Raw genomic sequence first — 18,253 nt, forward strand, 5'->3', positions numbered from 1 at the left:
TGTGACATTAAGCACATTCACACTGTTGTGCAACCATCACCACCTCCATCTCCAGAACTTTTTCATCTTCCCAAACTGTTTCCATTAAACAACCAACTCCCCATACCCTTTCCCCCCGCAGCTGGCAACCACCATTGTACCTTCCGTGAATTTGATGGCTCCGTACCACATATAGGTGGAATCATAGAGTATTTGTCCCATTGTGACTTATTTCACTTCAAATAAGGCCCTCAAGGTTCATCCACATTGTACATGTGTCAGCATTTCCTTGCTTTTTACACAGTAACTCACTTTTACAAGGCTGGTCTCAGTGTTCTAATTTAAAAATTTACCAGACAGTGGACTACTTGTGAATTTCTAGGAACTACTTGTGATATTTTTGTTTGCTTGTTAAGGTTTTTTTTTTTTCTGTCAACAAATAAAAAATGAGCTTTTTAAGTTTATTGTCACTTTGCCAAAAGTAAACATAGTCAGGCAGTAGACGCTAGCAAGTTTGAAATTAGAAGTGACTTCAGAAGTATACTGAAATAGTTCTGCCCCAGTGGAAGAAATACTTTCCACGTGAATCCAGTTTGTCCCGCTGATAATCAAACATTGGCCGTTTGAAACCAGGTGCCTCTACAAAGATGGTCTCTGCAATATTAGGAGGTGCACTCTGACCCCTGAGGTTCCCTCCGATGCCAACATCCCACAGCCTGAAAAAGTCTCTCTGCTCAAGATAAAATGAAAGAACCAAAGGTCCTTCTTACAGCTTAAAGCACAAACACAAAAATCAGAATTTTCATCTTATTTTTTTCTGCTACATTACACATTTTTAATTAGATCTCTACATAAAGAAGTTAATAACATGAAAGCAAAGAAATGTGAAATATTTCACTTGGCTTTTTAGGAAAATTCATCTAAATTTTAAAAGTCTGAATGCTTGGGTAAATACATTTCTGAAATAGAAAATGTATCTAATGTATCTTAAAGATTGATGAACCCTCATTAAAATCAGATTCCAATATAGCTTTGTACATTTTTAAAAAATAACAGATCCTAGACCAAAGCAAAGTGTTCAAAGTGAAAATATACTTGTAGGAGACTGTCTGTTTCCCAGTACAAAGGATATGTTTGCTGGAGAAACCACAATTACAAGCTGCTTATTTTTCCTTTCCTCTTGAATTAATTTCCTTAATGCACTTAGAGTGGTAAATTAGGTTTCAAAACCTAAAATCACTTTTCAGTATTTTGCCCTCTTCAGAGTTTAATGAGTAGCCATCTTCCCCACAATTTATCACCCCCCTTATCCCAGAAGAAATAATAATTCTGCAGTCCTAAAGAAAGGTGGTTAAAGAAAACCACAGCGGCTCAGAGGCTCAGTTCCACACGAGGCTTAGTCCCAACTTGGCTGCAGCAGATAGTGAAGTTGTTATTCTTAGATTTACTAGAAGATCGGTACCTTCTTTCTGAGCAAACTCATATGGCTAAAAATGACATCATCTCCAAGTACAGGCTGCATCTGGCCCCATGGAATACAGCTTACACGTGTGTTCCAGGGAGCCCACATTCTCAGCTTCGACTTCCCGGCTTTGAGAGACACATCACAAAACTCAAGGCACTGCCCTAAGGGTGGGGGCAGGGCAGTGAATGGGGCAGCCCATGGGCCTTAGCTAACTGGGGCGGCTGAACGAGAGTTGGTGGAGGCCCACATCCTCCTAAAGAATGGGGAGGGCCACCGCTGCTGCAAGCCGTTCCACCCCAGTACGTTCTATACTAGTCCATTTCTCCAAGTGACATCATGCTTCCTCATTCCTGGACTGAGAATCACGGAGCGCTGGTCTCCCGATCACTCCCTAATGCACTCATCCTCAGCGTTCCCACAATGTGGCCCAGGGAACATCTGCCGGCCTGGGCCACGAGCACACCGCTCACCACAAACCCCACTCTCCCTCCACGGTTTTGTGATCCAGGCCTTTCTATTGAGCTGCTGAACAATTTTATTTTGATTATTTCCTTTCCTTTCTAATTGCCTAAGTTCTCCTTACAAAAGTCACAATAACTCTGAAATCCTTTGTCGTGTGTTGCTCTTGACATGGCCTTTGTCCGGCGTGTAGCACGGGCCCCTCCCTCTTCCAGGGCACCCTGGGCTTTCTCTCCTTCCCGTACCTTCTGCACACTCTTGGGCTTGTAGCTACCCCACCCCTGTTCTCAGTCTTGCTTTTAGACTCTGTACCAAGAGAAGTCACCCTGACATCCCACCTGGAATCACTTTCAGGCCTCTGGGGGAGGGCCGGGGATGCTGACAGGCGCTTCACCAGGCCACACCTGTAACCCGGTACCAGCCACTCGGAAGCATCGACAATCCCAAGACGACAGGCGTTTCTCTGCAGATATAAAACTATTTTCTTCCTTTGGGCTAATTCATTCTCAGTTAAAAAAAAAAAAAAAAATCTGGGAATTGAAAACACAGGAAGCATTTGTGTTTCTTTTCTAATTTATGGCCACATGGGGGAAAAAGGACCAAAACATTGTAACCAAGTGTCAAATTTCTTACACAGCCCAGACGAAGTGTTTTTTAAATTCGCACTTCTCACAATGAGGTGGAGGTGTTTTCACCCACCTGTGCTCTGCCCAGAAGGGCACGGTTTTTCTGGAAGAGAACTACCGCAGCCAGCCCTCCCCGGGCCAAAGAGGTCGGCAAGTGCCAAGGAGGGGAGGGGGCCACTGAGTGAGAAAAGAGAAGAACTTGTTTATTTGCTTTTAAGTGGGAAGGAAAGTAGCCACAGAGGAGAAAGGGGAAGAGGCACTTCCCTCCAAGACGAATCAGGGTGGCCAACAGTGATGACTTTTAAGGTTGGTGACACCTCGGATGTCCTTTAAGTCACTTGGGTTGTGACAATCTTCAGTAAAGTCCTCACTTCTCATGCGGGCTCGTGGAACGGGGCTTTTACTAGAGAACTTAAGGGTATCTATGGTGTCCCACACCTAGGCCAGCCCGGTGAGGTTCTGTCAGTGCCACCACAGAACCCCGGAGGCCGCGGCCCAGTAAGTCTTGGGGTTGTCCCAGTCTATAGGGAAGACTTAGGGCTCCCACAGTTCTTGTTCAACCGAGAGGGAGTGAGAGAAATATAGAGACTTTTGAGGTGAGAAGGGGCTCAACTGACATCTGTTAAGTTTTAAACATAGGTGTGTTGCTTTCCATTGCTTTAAAACTAACTTCATTTTTAAAGAAAGATTACACAGTTTGCACTGTTTTGTTGTTTTATTTAAATAAAACAGTTAAGATCTGTGGGTTAAGTAGTGTTTCTTGTCTTCCTAATAAACATGGGCATCATCTGGCCCACAACCCAACGACTTACTATTTTGCTTCAATTAATTTTTACAAATAAAATACACAAGCAACCATGGTATTCTCAAAGGAGCCACAATTATTCATCTTTAAAATAATTCCCTGTACCTTTCTCAAAGAGCAGTTTTATCTTTGGTCATCACAGCCTTCCAATAATGCCAAACTATTCTTCATTGTTATATAACATGAATCCTCACAAAATGAAAGCTCTACTGCATATCACAAAGAGAGTCACTTACAGTTGGCAAGTTTTTGTTGTTGTTGTTTTGTTTTTATTTTTTGGGTTTTTCTGAGACATGGGCTTGCTCTGTCTCCTGGGCTGGAGAGCAGTGGCATCATCACAGCTCACTGCGACCTCAAACTCCTGGGCTCCAGTGATCTTCCCACCTCAGCCTCCCAAAGCACTGGGATTACAGGTTTGAACCCCTGTGCCTGGCCATCTTGATGAAAAACTTTTAAAGGTTGCACTGAGATTGCCAGCTAATTAATCTAAATGACAATTTATGACACCACTTGGGCAGATTTAACTGGAATCCACCATATCACAAACCCTCATTTTAGCTATAAGCTGCTGCGTTCTCGTTGAGTATTACAACTATTTTCAAAGACGATGCATATGTATGTCATAATTTCCATTTTAAAATTACAAGACATGGGTAGTTGTTCAAATTTATGGTCTCCATGACTGAAAATTGAAAACCAAACTCAGCTCATGTGATTCTTAACAATGGGAGGAAGGACAAGCTAAAAACACAGGCTGTCTCACCCATTCATTCGGCAACAGCAGGCATCCTTGAGGTGCCTACCAGGTGGTACACAGGTGCCACACGATGGCCTTCCTTGAGCCATCAGTATCCAATATGGAACAACCACACTTACATGTACACTGTATGGACAGTAAACATACAACCCTATTATCCATCACAACCACCGCTCTACTAGACCTAGCCCGGCCAAAGATCAGTTACATCAGACAAGACCCAAACGTTTCTCTAATTCTCAGTTACCTTGAATATAAACTGGGATTTATAATATGTGCCCTTCTGCCTCTCAGATATTAAAATAATTATAGCTAAGAGCTATGAAAGCACTTTGAAACAATAAGCTTTATGTAAATGAAATATACATACTGTGTAGTTACCAGAAGGCAAAAATTTGCAAAAAAATTGAGTTCCTTCTATAATAGCAGACGCCACTGCCCATGTGAAGGATTATGGTTAATTTCCAACTATCAGGTGATGAATAATGAGGTCCTGATTGTCTTGTGGATAAAAGTGATCCTGCCATAACTGTCAAATGACAGGCCATGAACTAATTTGCCTTCCTTTGCAACGCACGGTCCTTTCTATCAATACCCTTAACAGAGGACTACACACAATGACCACACAGATCACTCACCAGTGACAAAAAGGACCATGACAGCATGCCCACACCTCTCAGCTTCGCCCGCTCACATGCATTTGCACTCATTGCCGGGTTAACATTTGGAGGCACAGTTCTGATGGCGTCTCTGCTCAAAGCCTTCCATGCCTGTCCTCTGCCTGAACCATAAAGCCCAGACTCCCAACTGTGGTGTAATCGGTTGAACTAACCCCTAGCCCCTCAGAATGTGACTTTGTTTGAAGACAGGGTCTTTACAGAGGTAATCAAGTTACCATGAGGTCATTATGGTGGGCCCTACTCCAGTATGACTGGAGTCCTTATAAAAAGGGGCAACTTGGACAGACAGGTGTGCATAGAGGGAAGGTGACAGGGAGAGACACAGGGAGAAGATGGCCATCTACAAGCCAAGGAGAGTGGCCTGGAACAGATCGGAGGAACCAGCCCTGCTGACATCTTAATTTGCTGTTCCCTGCAGACGTCCCTTCATTTCCCACCTCTAGGTCCTTGCTCTTGTAGTTTCTTGGCTTATGGTGACCTTGGCCTTCTCCACATCTGCATATATTAAGGTAGACCCTCCCCTCAAAGCCCTGCTGAGATGTCACTGCTTGCAAACAAGTTCACAGATTCCTCCTGGCTGGAAATAATTTCTTCCACCTCTGAACATTCTCGGCCCTGTGTGTTTCTCTTATTGCAATTCTCGTTCCTGCCTTTCATGTTATAATTATTTCTGTTTATGTCTCATTTCACCTACTGAATGTGAACTTCTGGAGGGCAAGAGAGGGTTCCATGCCATATACCCATGGGGCCTAGATCTGGGCCAGACGTAGGCCTTGCACAAAAATATCTGTCTAATGGAGAGACAGGTTGCCTGGGCTGGAGTGCAGTGGTGTCATCATAGCTCACTGCAGCCTCCAACTCCTGGACTCAAGTGATCCTTCTGCCTCAGCCCCCCAAGGAGCTGGGAGTACAGGCACATCCCACAGCATACTGCTGATTTTTCTATTTTTTTGTAGAGACGGGGTCTTGCTCTTGCTCAGGCTGGACCAAACTCCTGAGCTCAACCGATGCCCCCACACTGGCCTCCCAAAGTGCTAGGATTATGCATCCTTGATCCAACATTTTCCAAGGCTATATATGTGACATGTTTCTTACTCTATCCTGGCTTTATCTAGTGTTCTGCATGTGTTAGGTATTTATCATCTCAGTTGTTCTTCAGAAAATCAGAGAACTAAACTTATCATCAATATAGACAATTCTCTTCACTCTGGACTTCACCATAAACCTTCAGCAACTATGTACAAATGACGGTATACACACACATAGGAATACACTCAATGATAAGAAGTCATCAACTCCTGCCACATACTACAACACGGATGAATCTCAAAATAACTATGCTCAGTGAAAGCCAGACCAAAAAAAGAGTACCTCCTGGATGACTCTATTTAGATAAAACTCTAGAAAACGCAAACTCATCCATAGTGATGCAAGGCAGATCAGCGGTTTCTAGGGCGAAGGGTGTGGGGAGGACCTGGGGGGGGGGGACTGAGTACCAAGGGGCATGAGGAAACTTTTGGGCATGATGGACTTGTTCTGGATCAGCAGTCCCCAACCTTCTTGGCACCAGGGACCAGTTTCATGGAAGACAATATTTCCATGGATGGGGATGGGGGGGATGGTTTCGGGATGATTCAAGCACATTACATTTGTTGTGCAGTCAAACCTCTCTGCTAATGATAATCTGTATTTGCAGCCGCTCCCCAGCGCTAGCATCACCACCTCAGCTCCACCTCAGATCATCAGGCATTAGATTCTCATAAGGAGCCACAACCTAGATCCCTCGCATGCGCAGTTTACGATAGGGTTCGCGCTCCTGTGAGAATCTAATGCTGCTGCTGATCTGACAGGAGGTGGAGCTTATGTGGTGATGCGAGCGATGGGGAGCGGCTGTAAATGCAGATGAAGCTTCACTTTCCCACCTCACCTCCTGCTGTGCAGCCCTGGGACCAGCACGGGTCCACAGCCTAGGGGTTGGGGATCGCAGTTCTAGACTGTGACGTTGGCTTCACTGGTATATACATGTCAAAATATTAAATTATACAACTTCAGAGATCCACAGTTTATGTAAATTATACCTCAATAAAGCTCAATAGTTTTTAAACTATATATTTCTACATTAGAGTCTTTTAAAATCTCTTTAGGTCTAAAGAAAGCAAAGTGCCAGAGGATCTTGTCTTGACTACCCAATAATACATTTCAATTAAGCAAAAACTAAAATCAGCATCATTAAGCCTTTTTCAGAGTTTCAAAATGAGTATTTAACTAAAGTTGGGCTTTTTATGTATTTTTTTTTTTAATGTATCAGATTACTCTTTAGACACACAACCAGTTGTTTTTTGCTTACTGAGAACTCAGGCCTAATACTGACTTTTGTACTTCTAAAGGTATGGGATGGATAATTAAGGAAGACAGTCAAAACAGGATTTTTAAAAATAACTGCCTTCAAATTGCCATTTCGTGTATAATAACACAAAACATCAAAGATATATATTAGCATTTTGAAAATACAACAAAAAGGGACTATGCATTGGGATTGTTTTCCAGTAATGATTGTGACAAGGAGTGCTTAGAAGGTGCCTTGCCATCTGGTTCAGGAAACAAGCCACAAGGGTATTTCTGCTTTCCCTCCTGCACTGCCAGTGAGATGATCTGTACTTTATCTTGCCAGTTATTTTCTGCAGCGATGCGACAGAATGACTCTCAAATATCCTGAGTGTGGCCAGAAGATGACGCAACGTGTTGTGACAGGAGAGGAGTTCTTCGCCTGCCGGGACAGATCCGGGACCTTGTCCTGGAAGTTTGCTGCCCCAGCTGACAGACCTCCAAGGCAGGAAGGAGACACCTGACACATCAACCAGGCTGAACACTGTCAGCACAGCAGGCTGGATTCGAGATTCTGGAATGTTCCAAATGCTAGGAAAGGCTTTGTCAATGCCTCCCTGCCCAAGTCCTTCATTCAGACAGCATGTGAGAGCTCTTGGGTTGAGCACTAACGCGAGCCAGAGAAATGCTTTTATGGAGAAAAGCTCTCCCTGTTAAGGGCTGGATTGCAAAACTCACCCCACGCCCTGAGTTCTGTTGCAATCACCCCCACAGCTTTTGTCCTCCATGTTCAAGATATGTGGAAAAGCTTCAGTTAGCAGAAAAACAAGTAGCATTTTCCCCACTATGGTTTAGAAAACATTTTTAGGTCCTTCTCTCATTATTCCCTCTGACAACATCCCTGTCGAGCAGATGCAGGGAGACAACTTCAAGCAAGAGGGAAACATCTAGAGCCTTGTTGTACTGATATAATGGACTGAGAGTAAGCCTCCATAAAAGATAACCTAATGAAGCCCACACATTAGGCAGAACCTGTACAATCACGAATGTGCACAGAGATGAGAAAAGTTAGGAAGAAGCTGAGATGTCTCAGCAAATTCTCTTTCATCAAAATGATCTGCCTGAGAAGGCTTCGCCTACGCTGTTTTTTCTTAACCAAATCTCTTTTAACCAAATGCATAATAAAATACATTGTCCCGAAAGGCTGACACTGCAAAGAATTTTTAGGCGTATTCCCTCATCTTCTAATATTTTCTTAGGTGGGGGAAAAAAATAATAAAATTAGCCCGGCCCTTCTGGGCCCTAAATGACACACCCAGAAAAGTTTGCTTCTACAGCATTTTCAAACCAGGAATTTGGTTCCTTTGAACCCTCCCTACTTTTTTTTCAGCACCCATCACCACTTTAAAACAGGAAGGAAAGAAGAAAACTTACTGGGGAGTTCAGTTTTAATCATTTCATTCTTTTTCCTTCAATGAACTGCTGTCATGTTGAAAACTACCAGGGCCCTCCCTGGACTCTCCCAGGAAAACTGTGCTTTGTCGGGCAAACATCCTTAGATACGTCACCTTATCAAGTGGTTCATTGTTATTTTTAAGCCCAGAAAACTGCTTCATCAAGGATGGAAACAGTTAATTCTGAGTAGTAAAAAAAGTCATGTAATCAACAATAAATCAGAACATTTGTGTGACAGACTGGATGTAATGTCAACACTGGCATAGTTTATCTATTTTAGGTTTTTCTTTTTTAAACAATGACAACAACAACAACAAAAAAAGGGGTCTCACTATATCGCCCAGGCTGGTCTTGAACTCCTGGCCTCAAGAGGTTCTCCTGCCGCAGCCTCCTGAGTAGCTGGGGCTTCAGGTGTGTGCCACTGCACCTGGCAGTGTTAGGTTATAAAAAGCAGGACGTGAAGCGCTGTGGAACTACTGATGCAGTACGCACTGCATTAGTCACACTCAGCAAACATTAGTAGCATTTTGATACTATTCACGTGAGGAAGAGGTTTTTTTTTTTTTTTTTCCCTAAAACTAAAGAATTAAAGCAACGTGTTAGCAGCTGGGTAAAGAAAGATCACCTGGGGATCAGCACTAGTTCACCACTCCTCACGGCAGCATCCACCATCCGGGCTAACCAGTCTTCCCTGCCTCACTCAGGCTCTCAAACACCTGCCGAAGCAGCAAGAAAGGCCCACGGCAACTGCAGCATTGACCTTAAGTCAACCATGGTCGCTTACATGCATTCCCTAAAGACACTGCACTGCTGGATCGGCTTCCAGTGCAATCTCTAGGAGTTTCACTTAATTAAAAAAAAAATTTCTTTCTTTAAAGAAACAAGGTCTCATTATGTTGTCCAGGGTGGACTTGAACTCCTGGGCTCAAGCGATCCTCCCAGGTAGATGGGGCTAGAGGTGTGTGTTACCACCCCCAGCTGAGTTTCACTTAATTTTTTAAAGTTAATCTTAAGCATGTTACCTTAATTATTATCTTAGTTCACTGAATTTAGCTACTTTGCTCAGCATTTCGGCCTTTCTCCAGCGTGTCGGTAAGCATTAACTTCCAACCCGAGGGCTTCAAAGACGACACACCTGTGAGGCAACGACATCCCCAACAGAAAGCTGTGAGCATTCGCCGCACATTCCTGCTAGGTTACCTTCCGTCAGTGTGACAGTGTGACAGCGCAGGTTTTGAAACTTGTCAGCTGTGCTCTTTCCCTCACTCAGGCCTCCTCCCTGCAATCCTGTACTGCAGCCACCAGGGAAATGTGCCCCAAAGGGGCTAAGCGACTTGCCTAAGGTCACAGGGCTCCAGGGCGGAGAGCTCACGCTGGAAACCAAGTTTTCTATCTCCTCTCTGCAGAGCACACCGGCCACACCCAGCTGGGATGGAGCCACCCCAGGGACGCCCGAGCCTGTCATCAGTTAGAGCCTCCACAACCTGCCCTGCCCACGTCCCCTTTTCTGGCTACCTCGGGAGTTTAACTCAAGTACCACGTGCCAGTGTGGGTGGGCTAGATCAACAGAGGAAGACCGATTGGTGGGAACAAAACAGGTTTTAACACAAAGCAAACTCTTTCGCTTAAGGCCATACCTCTGTTTGAATCCTATTAACTGTTCCCTAAGGTAAGGAAGGTAGAAAATGTAGCCTGTAAACACAAAGTGGCTCTTCTCAGACCCCAGTCTCTGCTCTACCTAATCTCCTGGCTGAGCTTGTGACAAGAATAAGATAATGAGTGTGGAAATGTTCTGGAAACATCGAAAGGCTCTACCGTCTCATCCACTAGGAACCTGGGGAGGAGAGGAACAAAAGAAACAGGAAACTTGAAAAGAAGGTCTGAAGATTCCAGGCAGGCAGCATGAGATAAGCCCCAGAGGGTGACGAAGACGGACACCCAGAAACTCCACAGCCACGGCTGCGGCACAGGGACTGGGCGCCTGCCACCCCAGGCCTCCGTGCAGGGGTCTCCGACGCCAGCCCAGCCTTCCCAGCTGACTCAAGTCACCGTCAATACCAAGGAGCAAGGCTCCCAAAAGCCGGTTGATAGCAAAAGTTCTGCTTAAAAGCTGAAGGTAAAAATAATTCCCCCAGAGCTATACACAAAAGGCACTTTTGAATTGAATGGAATTCTGTCCCTGGAGATGTATTACAGAAAACATAAAATTGACTCTAGAACAGTTGTCCCCAACCTTTTTGGCACCAGGGACCGTTTTCATGGAAGACAATTTTTCCATGGGCCGGGGAGGGGACGATGGTTTCAGGATGATTCAAGCATATTACATTTATCGTGCACTTTATTTCTATTATTATTGCATTGTAATATATAATGAAATAGTCACACAACTCACCATAGGTAGGGGACCCCTGCTCTAGAAGACGTAGGTCCACATGTTTCCCCCCCAACCTTTAGCGTTCTGTGTGGTTTCTTTTTTTAAGCCACTTGTCCTGGCTGAGATTGTGCTCTAAGAGACTTCTCTGCCAACGGATGACCGTCTGCCCCGGAATCTGGGGGGACTGGCGTGTCCTGGAACTCCACCCGAGAACTGACACCTGCTGCCACTCCACGCTTATCTCACCTGCGCAGGCTCTGTGCGGGGGCCCCGCCCCAAACCCTCCCCCAGCTAATGAGATTTTATTCTTAAAGAGCTAATAGGAAAAACTCCACCAAGATACTACACAGGCTGAGGGGGGGGGGGGCAGGGTATGGGTAGACGCTGATAAGCCCGAGACAGTTTGTGGTGTGAGAAAGTAGAAAACTTCAGCCCCCCTAGAGCCTCAGCCCTGAGTCAAGAGGCAAAGCAAATGCAGAGGGAATAATCCCGCCACACATCTGGGGTCCCTGGACGTCCTCACCAACATGCAGCTGCCCTGAGGACCGGAGGCCTCCAAATACCTCAAATGCCAACAGCCATGAGGCTGAGCAGGAGGTTTTGTGACTATTTGGAAGCACGGATGATGCATGAAAGAAAACAATGCCTAGTCCAACAAAGAGAAGAAAGGTCGCTGTTTCCTACCAGCCATATCCCCAAACATGACCCACGGGGTAAAGGAGACCATAGGAAATGTCGGGTCCCATCACACACGCACACCAGGGTGTTCAGCCCAGGCTGTGGGTTTGGACCCCAAAGGGCTACGGGGGTGTGGAGCAGGAAGAGCCTCAGGCTTGGAAATAACAGGCCTGGATTTGGATGAAGGCTCTTCTACTTCCTAACTACTTGCCCTCCTGTAAAATGGGGACAATGACCCCAGTGGGTTGCTGTAAAGATGGAAGATAATGAATGGAAAGGGGCTCACATTACATCACATCACATTATATATGTGTAATTATATCACATTGGGTCACATCACATCATATTATTATGATACACTCCAAGGAGATATTCCCACCCAAGTCAGTCTCAATTCCAAGGTTGTTGACTGGTCCAGTACCCCATAGAAAGAATTCCAGATCACCATGATTCCCATGTCTTCCAAAATCTGTCCCTAAAGCCAGCCCATGACCACGAAGGAAGCCTTCCACATGCACATGCTGCTCCAGAGACCCCAGATTCAGAGCCCGGGGTCCACTGCCTTGACAGGCTATCTGCTAGGACCCACCCAATGGCTATGTAGGTGGCAGAGTGTATCAAACTGGCCAACTGCTAATGGCTTTTTATGATTAATCAGAAAAATTCCTCAATACAATGAAATTTTAAGAGATTTGACTTTCTTAATATAGAAGTATAAAGACAATTATCTTGTGGGGGGGAAAAATCCTTAGGTTCACCTTGAGCATTAGGACTAAATGGAAAACACCTACCATGCAGTTATAAGCAATTTAGAGGCCATGCACAGCTGCCCCTTCCGGGCCCCTCCTTACTCACTTCCAGGGATAATTCCCCTTCCCTCCTCCTCCTCCTTAGGTCCTGTCCACACTCAGGAATCAGATTAGGAAAGACAAATCATTTTCTGTTGAAGGAGTCATGCGTCTGCAGGATCCAGAACCCTCTACACGTCTAGTGCCTATGCATCAGAGAGAGACAGAGACAGGGACAGAGACACAGAGAGAACGAGAAAACGAGAAGAGATCCCTAATTCTAAATTCCTGAGTGATGGTAAATCTTCATGGGAGACAAGAATTATTAATGTGCGATTCTTTACACGAAAGAATGGCATCACTAACTCACAACCGTTAGGGCAAGGGCTTCAGATTGTTTTTCAGGAAGCCCTTAACAGCATTCCCCTGTGACAAGTTTCATGGTGGTGGCTGAGCTCAGGGGTGTGTGTGGAAGTCCCAAAATGGTCAAACTTATTGGCCCAGACAGTTACATTCAGCCTCTCTCGCCTCTCTAATATCACCCTTTAAACAACTGGCTAACAACCCAACCAGTCACACCAGTCAGTGTTTCATGAAAATAAGCAAACTGTACAGCATGGTGGACAGGGTGGGAAATGACAAAGTCCACCTCATCGCAGCAAAATGACGCATGTGGAGAGAGGGTTGGGCACACGCACCTGCACACACAGACACACACAAACCTTTCTCAACACTCGTGTGTGGGTATTGCCTTCCATGAAAGAGGATGTGAATGTTCTTAATAGCTGAGTACCGTGCAATCACTGAAATAAACAAACGAACGCATTCTCCACTGCTCAGGGACAGAGGGCCGTCCACGAAGGCCGACAGCCCTGGACTGGGAGGCGGCTCAGTCGCTTACTGTCACATGACCACAGGCAAGTGAGGCAGTGGCTCATCTCTGTTCCTTGATTGGTCAAATGGAGACAATGCTATTCAACTTGAAAGGTTGTTGCAGGAACTAAATAAACCAATATATGGAATGAAAAGCCCTGCACAGTACCTAGCACATAAAAGGTACTTTATAGTATCAGAAAAGTGATTACTTGAAATGCCCACGTGTCATACAAAACCCCCTCTGCTCCTGGTTTCACATACCAATATCCAAATTCACACCCTGGCATCTAAGGCTCTTCACACACGCAAATGAAGCATCATCGTCTGATCCTTCATACCACGCACCCGTGAGGACTCACCGCAGCCCAGGGGGCTGTTGGGGTCCAGTGACGTGGCCCGAGTAAAACTCTTCCTCCTCTTGTTTGTACGAGCACCTGCATCAAACCCCCGCTTCCCTCGGATTTCCCCTCCGTCCCAGGGCACACCCAGTCTCTCCCTGTGGCTTCTTCAGGCAGCTTCTTCAATAGGCAGCTTTCTCTCTTTTCCTGCTTGGCTACCATCTAACTCCCTTTTCCGACCAAAGCCTTTGAAACACCTGGGTGTTTCCTGGGTGACTGGGTTTCCTTACGACCCTCTCTCTTAATGTCACACAAATTACAGTGTCCGTCCTCCACTGACCTGAATGGTCTCTTTCTACAGTAGCCATTGCTTCCTGTAGCTGAACGCCTGGCCCTTCTGGAGCTGTAGCCTCCAGAACTTCTTCTGGGTCTCTAGGATGGGGTTTCCTCCACCACCATCAATCACAAAACAGGCTGACCTGATAATACCTGTGAATTGACTCAGGTTCCTGGATTCATCAGAAACAACTGAGAAATTCCAGGTGAAACAACCACTCCTCCGGTTTGCGTATAAAAAGAAGTTTTCTCCCTTTGTCTTCATACATCCACTAATCTTCAAAATTTAGGAAACATTTTGTAGTTGAAAAATAGGGTAAACCATTCCTTTCCTATCCCTAAAGAAACTGAAAAAGGTCCAGACTGAATTCACTGCTGAAGCTAATTTCAAATTTTTCAGGTTGATAGATAAAAGTCTGTATTTTTTAAATTTCACATTTATAATGCAGCACTTAACATGTAAAAAACAGGATGGGGCGCATGCCTATAATCCTTTGGAAAAGCCAAGGCGGGAGGATCACTTGAGCCCAGGAGTTTGAGATCAGCCTGGGCATATAGCCGGACTGCATCTCTACAAAAAATAAAAATTAGCCAGACATGGTGGCACATACCTGTAGTCCCAGCTACTTGGGAGGCTGAGGCAGGAGGATCGCTTGAACCCAGGAGTTTGAGGTTGCTGTGAGCTATGATAATGCCAACTGCACTCTAGCCCGGGCAACAGAGTAAGACTCCGTCTCCCCCCAAAAAATAAATAAATAGATAGATAGATAGATAGTAAAAATTTAAAAATGTGGCTGTGCATGGTGGCTCACGCCTGTAATCTTAGGGCTCTGGGAGGCCGAGGTGGAAGATCATTTGAGCTCAGGGGCTGGAGACCAGCCTGAGCAACAGTGAGACCTCATCTCTACAAAAAATAGAAAACTTAGCCAGGTGTGGTGGTACCTGCCTGTAGTCCAGCTACTTGGGAGGCTGAGGCAGGAGGATCGCTTGAGCCCAGGAGTTTGAGGTTGCAGTGGGCTATGATGACACCACTGCACTTCAGCCCGGGCAACAGAGTAAGATCCTGTCCCAGGAAAAAAAAAGTAGAAAATACACTTGAATTGTTAACATGGTTATTACTGAAGAAAAATACCCAGGTCACTTATTTTGGTTTTAATAAAACAACAGAAATATCCGTCATTTTTTATAGCAATTCCATTGTCCTCCTCACTGGGTGGCAAAAATACACGCCAACTCCCTTTCAGGAACCTGCTGATCTGTAAGTGATTCACTCCTGACAACCAAGTTTCACTGAATTTTGGTCAAATACAACAACTGAATCACTATTTTGTTTTCCAAGCAGCTAAAATAATTTGAGAGAATAAAAACAAGATGGTTATCTTTTAAATGAAAAGCATTACCTCCCAAAATGAAAAATTCAATTATCTCTGAGTTGTCACAGTAAGTATTAAGATTCTAGCAAACCACAAAATATAGTTCTTGCATAAAACAAATGACATATTCCTGACTAATAATTCAATTCCAATTTTAAACAAATCCATTGAAAGTGTGCTGAATACTTATAGTTCATGTCTCTACCACCATGTAAAATTTCTGTAGATTGTGGGCTCTTACCCACCAGAGATTAAGGTGGGATGACAGTACTGTATCTCTCTGACAATTTATCCAACTCAAAGTGACAGCCATGCATTCGATTTCAGCCTTCTCTTCTGTGTATTAGAGAGTGGGGATCTCTCTAAGTTTCTGTTTGTTTTGCTTTGGTTTTGCCTGGCAGGAGTGACCCATCCGGGTTTGCAGCTGCCCCAGCAGCCCACGTGGGATGGATCCCGGGACCACTTCTACCCCCAGGGCTGAAGGCTCACCTACTGGCCTCTGGAATAAAGCTTCCTGGAGAATGAATTTCAGTCTGTCCCTTGGTTTTGCCAGACAGATCTGCCCGTTGACTATTCTTTGCTGTAATGACAACTGTGCTCTAAGACAAACAACTTATTCTTAGTGGAAAACAATTCATTTCAACCATCACATGTGTTCCCAACAGCCATTTATTCATATCCGCCCATCTTCTGGTATCTGACTTACACAAAAACTCAAAGACTTGCCTGATGACAATTGAATGAGTGTGATGTATTTAATGGCATTTGTACTCCATTGCATCGCTTCCGCTTTTTTTTTTTTCGTAAGATGGTGAAATCTGTATAAGTCCAAAGATGATTAATTCTTCCCCTTCCTAAATGTCTTTAAGGAACATTATCTCCGGACAACCCCTTAGCGAATCCCCAAATCTAACTTGGAAAACACACACACGTTTAAACAAATTGTTCCTGAGACTTTCAGTTTAGAGATCTACAACACTGGAAGAGGTCAGTTTTATGGGGACATAGGGACAAAACTCGCTTGTTTTAGAACACTAGCTAGCCAAACCTCTCAGCTACTCCTACATCTTAAAGTTTTTAACGGTATACATTTTGGAATCTTCTGTGTGCCCCAGAACACACAATATGGATCTAATTAGGTTCAGCTGCCTTATGTTAGTAACAAAATTGAAAGAAAAAAAAAAAGAGAGAGAAGTGGGGGTGGGGGCTTTGTTCATCCTCCCCTATGCCCTGGCGATCCCAAACTCCCCAGTGCGCATCCTCCCTGCTCACTTGGGCAGCACACGCTTCTTAAATACCCCAGCGTGGCTGGAACCCCGCTCAGCGCTCAAACCTTTCAGCTGCTGGGTTTTCACCAGATCTGGAAGAGATTTACGGGAGGGCTGGAGCCAGCCCCTCCCCACCCCCACGGCCCAGGCCCGGGCGCGCCCCGCCCGCTCCGGCCCCACGACTTACCCCAGCGCGGACGGACAGGGCATCTGGTTCCAGGCACAGTTGTACTGAGCCTGAATAAAACTCTCCCTTCCCTCCAGCACAGAGCAGCTCACGTTCTTGTTCACGATGTAGGCGCACCAGTTCCTGGGGCGAAGGGGAGAGAGGGAGAAGGACACGGTGTAATCCCGAACAGTGAGGCCGGGACAGGGGGGACAAGCTGATACAGCAGCACCGGACCGAGCGAGGGTCAGGGCGCCCGTCGCCCCCCGCGGAGGCAGGGCCTTGACCAGGCAGCCCCCCGAGGGTGCGCGGTGCGCCTCTGGAGAGCGCGCACCTTCACCCGACAAAAGACGGGAAGGAGAAAAAGCAGCCCGGGTGCCAGGGACTCCTGGAACGCCTGGGAGTTGTTTCGCCCTGCTCGGCGGGACACTCGCTGCGCCCCACGCCCCCGGAGTCAACTTTGCCCCAGGCGCCGGCCGTGGAGCGCGCTGCCACCCGGAGGAGGGGTCGCCGGGGGGAGTCCAAAGGGGACCCGCGGTTGCGGCTCGTCGCCTCCGGCAGGGCGGCTCCGGGGCCCAGCGCGGGCCGGGGAGGGGAAGGCGGGGGCCCGGGGCGCTGGGGTTTGGGGCGAGCAAAGGGGCGCGCACTTACTTGTTCCTGGCGCCGGGCCGCGCGGGGGAGCCGGGCTGCGGGCCGGCGTGGCACAGCCCCGCGCCGCCCAGGGCCAGCAGCGCCAGCGCCCAGCGCCACATTCTGCGCGCGGCGGCCGCGTCCCGCCTGCCGGAGCCGGGCGGGGGCCAGGAGGCTGCAGCGGCCGGGGCGCCGCCCGGGGAGGCCGGGGCTCGGGCGTTTCGCGGCCGCCCCCTCCGGCTTGTCGCTCCAACTTCTCCTTTTGCAGCCCCGTGCGCCCCGCACTTCTCGGTCTCTCAATGACGCACAGGTCTCCCCGGGTGCCGCCCTCTTTATTTCACTTCCCTCTGCGAAACGTGACTCTCCCTGCACCACGTCTCCCCGTCTCCGGTCCCCTAGCCTCTCGGCAGGGGGTCTGGGGTGGGAGAGCTGCAGGCTTTGGGACGAGGGGCTACGTTACAGAATTTCCAATTACTCATTCCTTTGGTCTCTTCCCAGAAGCGGAGCGGCTCCGCCTCCCCCCTTCCGACGGGCGCGCCCCGGGCCCCTCGGGAGCGGCGGCGGGCGGCGAGGCTGGCGGTCCTCGCGTCGTGCCAGGTGCCGCCCCCCGGGGGTGAATGGCCGGGCATCTTTAGCAGCCCGGGGCGGGGCCCGTGGGGGGCTCCGCTCGATTCCCTCCTCGGGCAAGGCGCGGCCAGCCCCCCTCCGCCTCCGTGGACTCGGGAGAGCCGAGGGGACAGTGAACCCTAGTCCTCGTCTCCGCCCGGCACTGACGCATCCGTGTCACAGTCCCCGAGTGAACGCGTGGGCAGCAGCCACGGCCCCGCCACTTCCCGACGTCTTGTGCCCCGCGGCGTCAACTCTGCTCTATGCCA

At 47.2% G+C, this 18,253-nt stretch overlaps 1 protein-coding gene across 1 annotated transcript in view; it reads right to left on the minus strand.

Annotated features, from left to right (window-relative positions):
* Window positions 1-18,007, minus strand: part of EMILIN2 (elastin microfibril interfacer 2) — a 46,486-nt gene extending 28,479 nt beyond the window's left edge. Inside the window, exons 1-3 of the mRNA XM_045527616.1 lie at window positions 17,854-18,007; window positions 17,400-17,673; window positions 16,770-16,892 (exon numbers count right to left, since the gene is read on the minus strand). Of these exons, the coding sequence (XP_045383572.1) occupies window positions 16,770-16,892; window positions 17,400-17,673; window positions 17,854-18,007 (551 nt within the window). The remainder of the gene's footprint in view (window positions 1-16,769; window positions 16,893-17,399; window positions 17,674-17,853) is intronic.
* Window positions 18,008-18,253: the final 246 nt, after the last annotated feature.

The sequence above is a fragment of the Lemur catta genome, chromosome 16 (assembly GCF_020740605.2).
Source record: "Lemur catta isolate mLemCat1 chromosome 16, mLemCat1.pri, whole genome shotgun sequence".
Lineage (NCBI taxonomy): Eukaryota > Metazoa > Chordata > Mammalia > Primates > Lemuridae > Lemur > Lemur catta.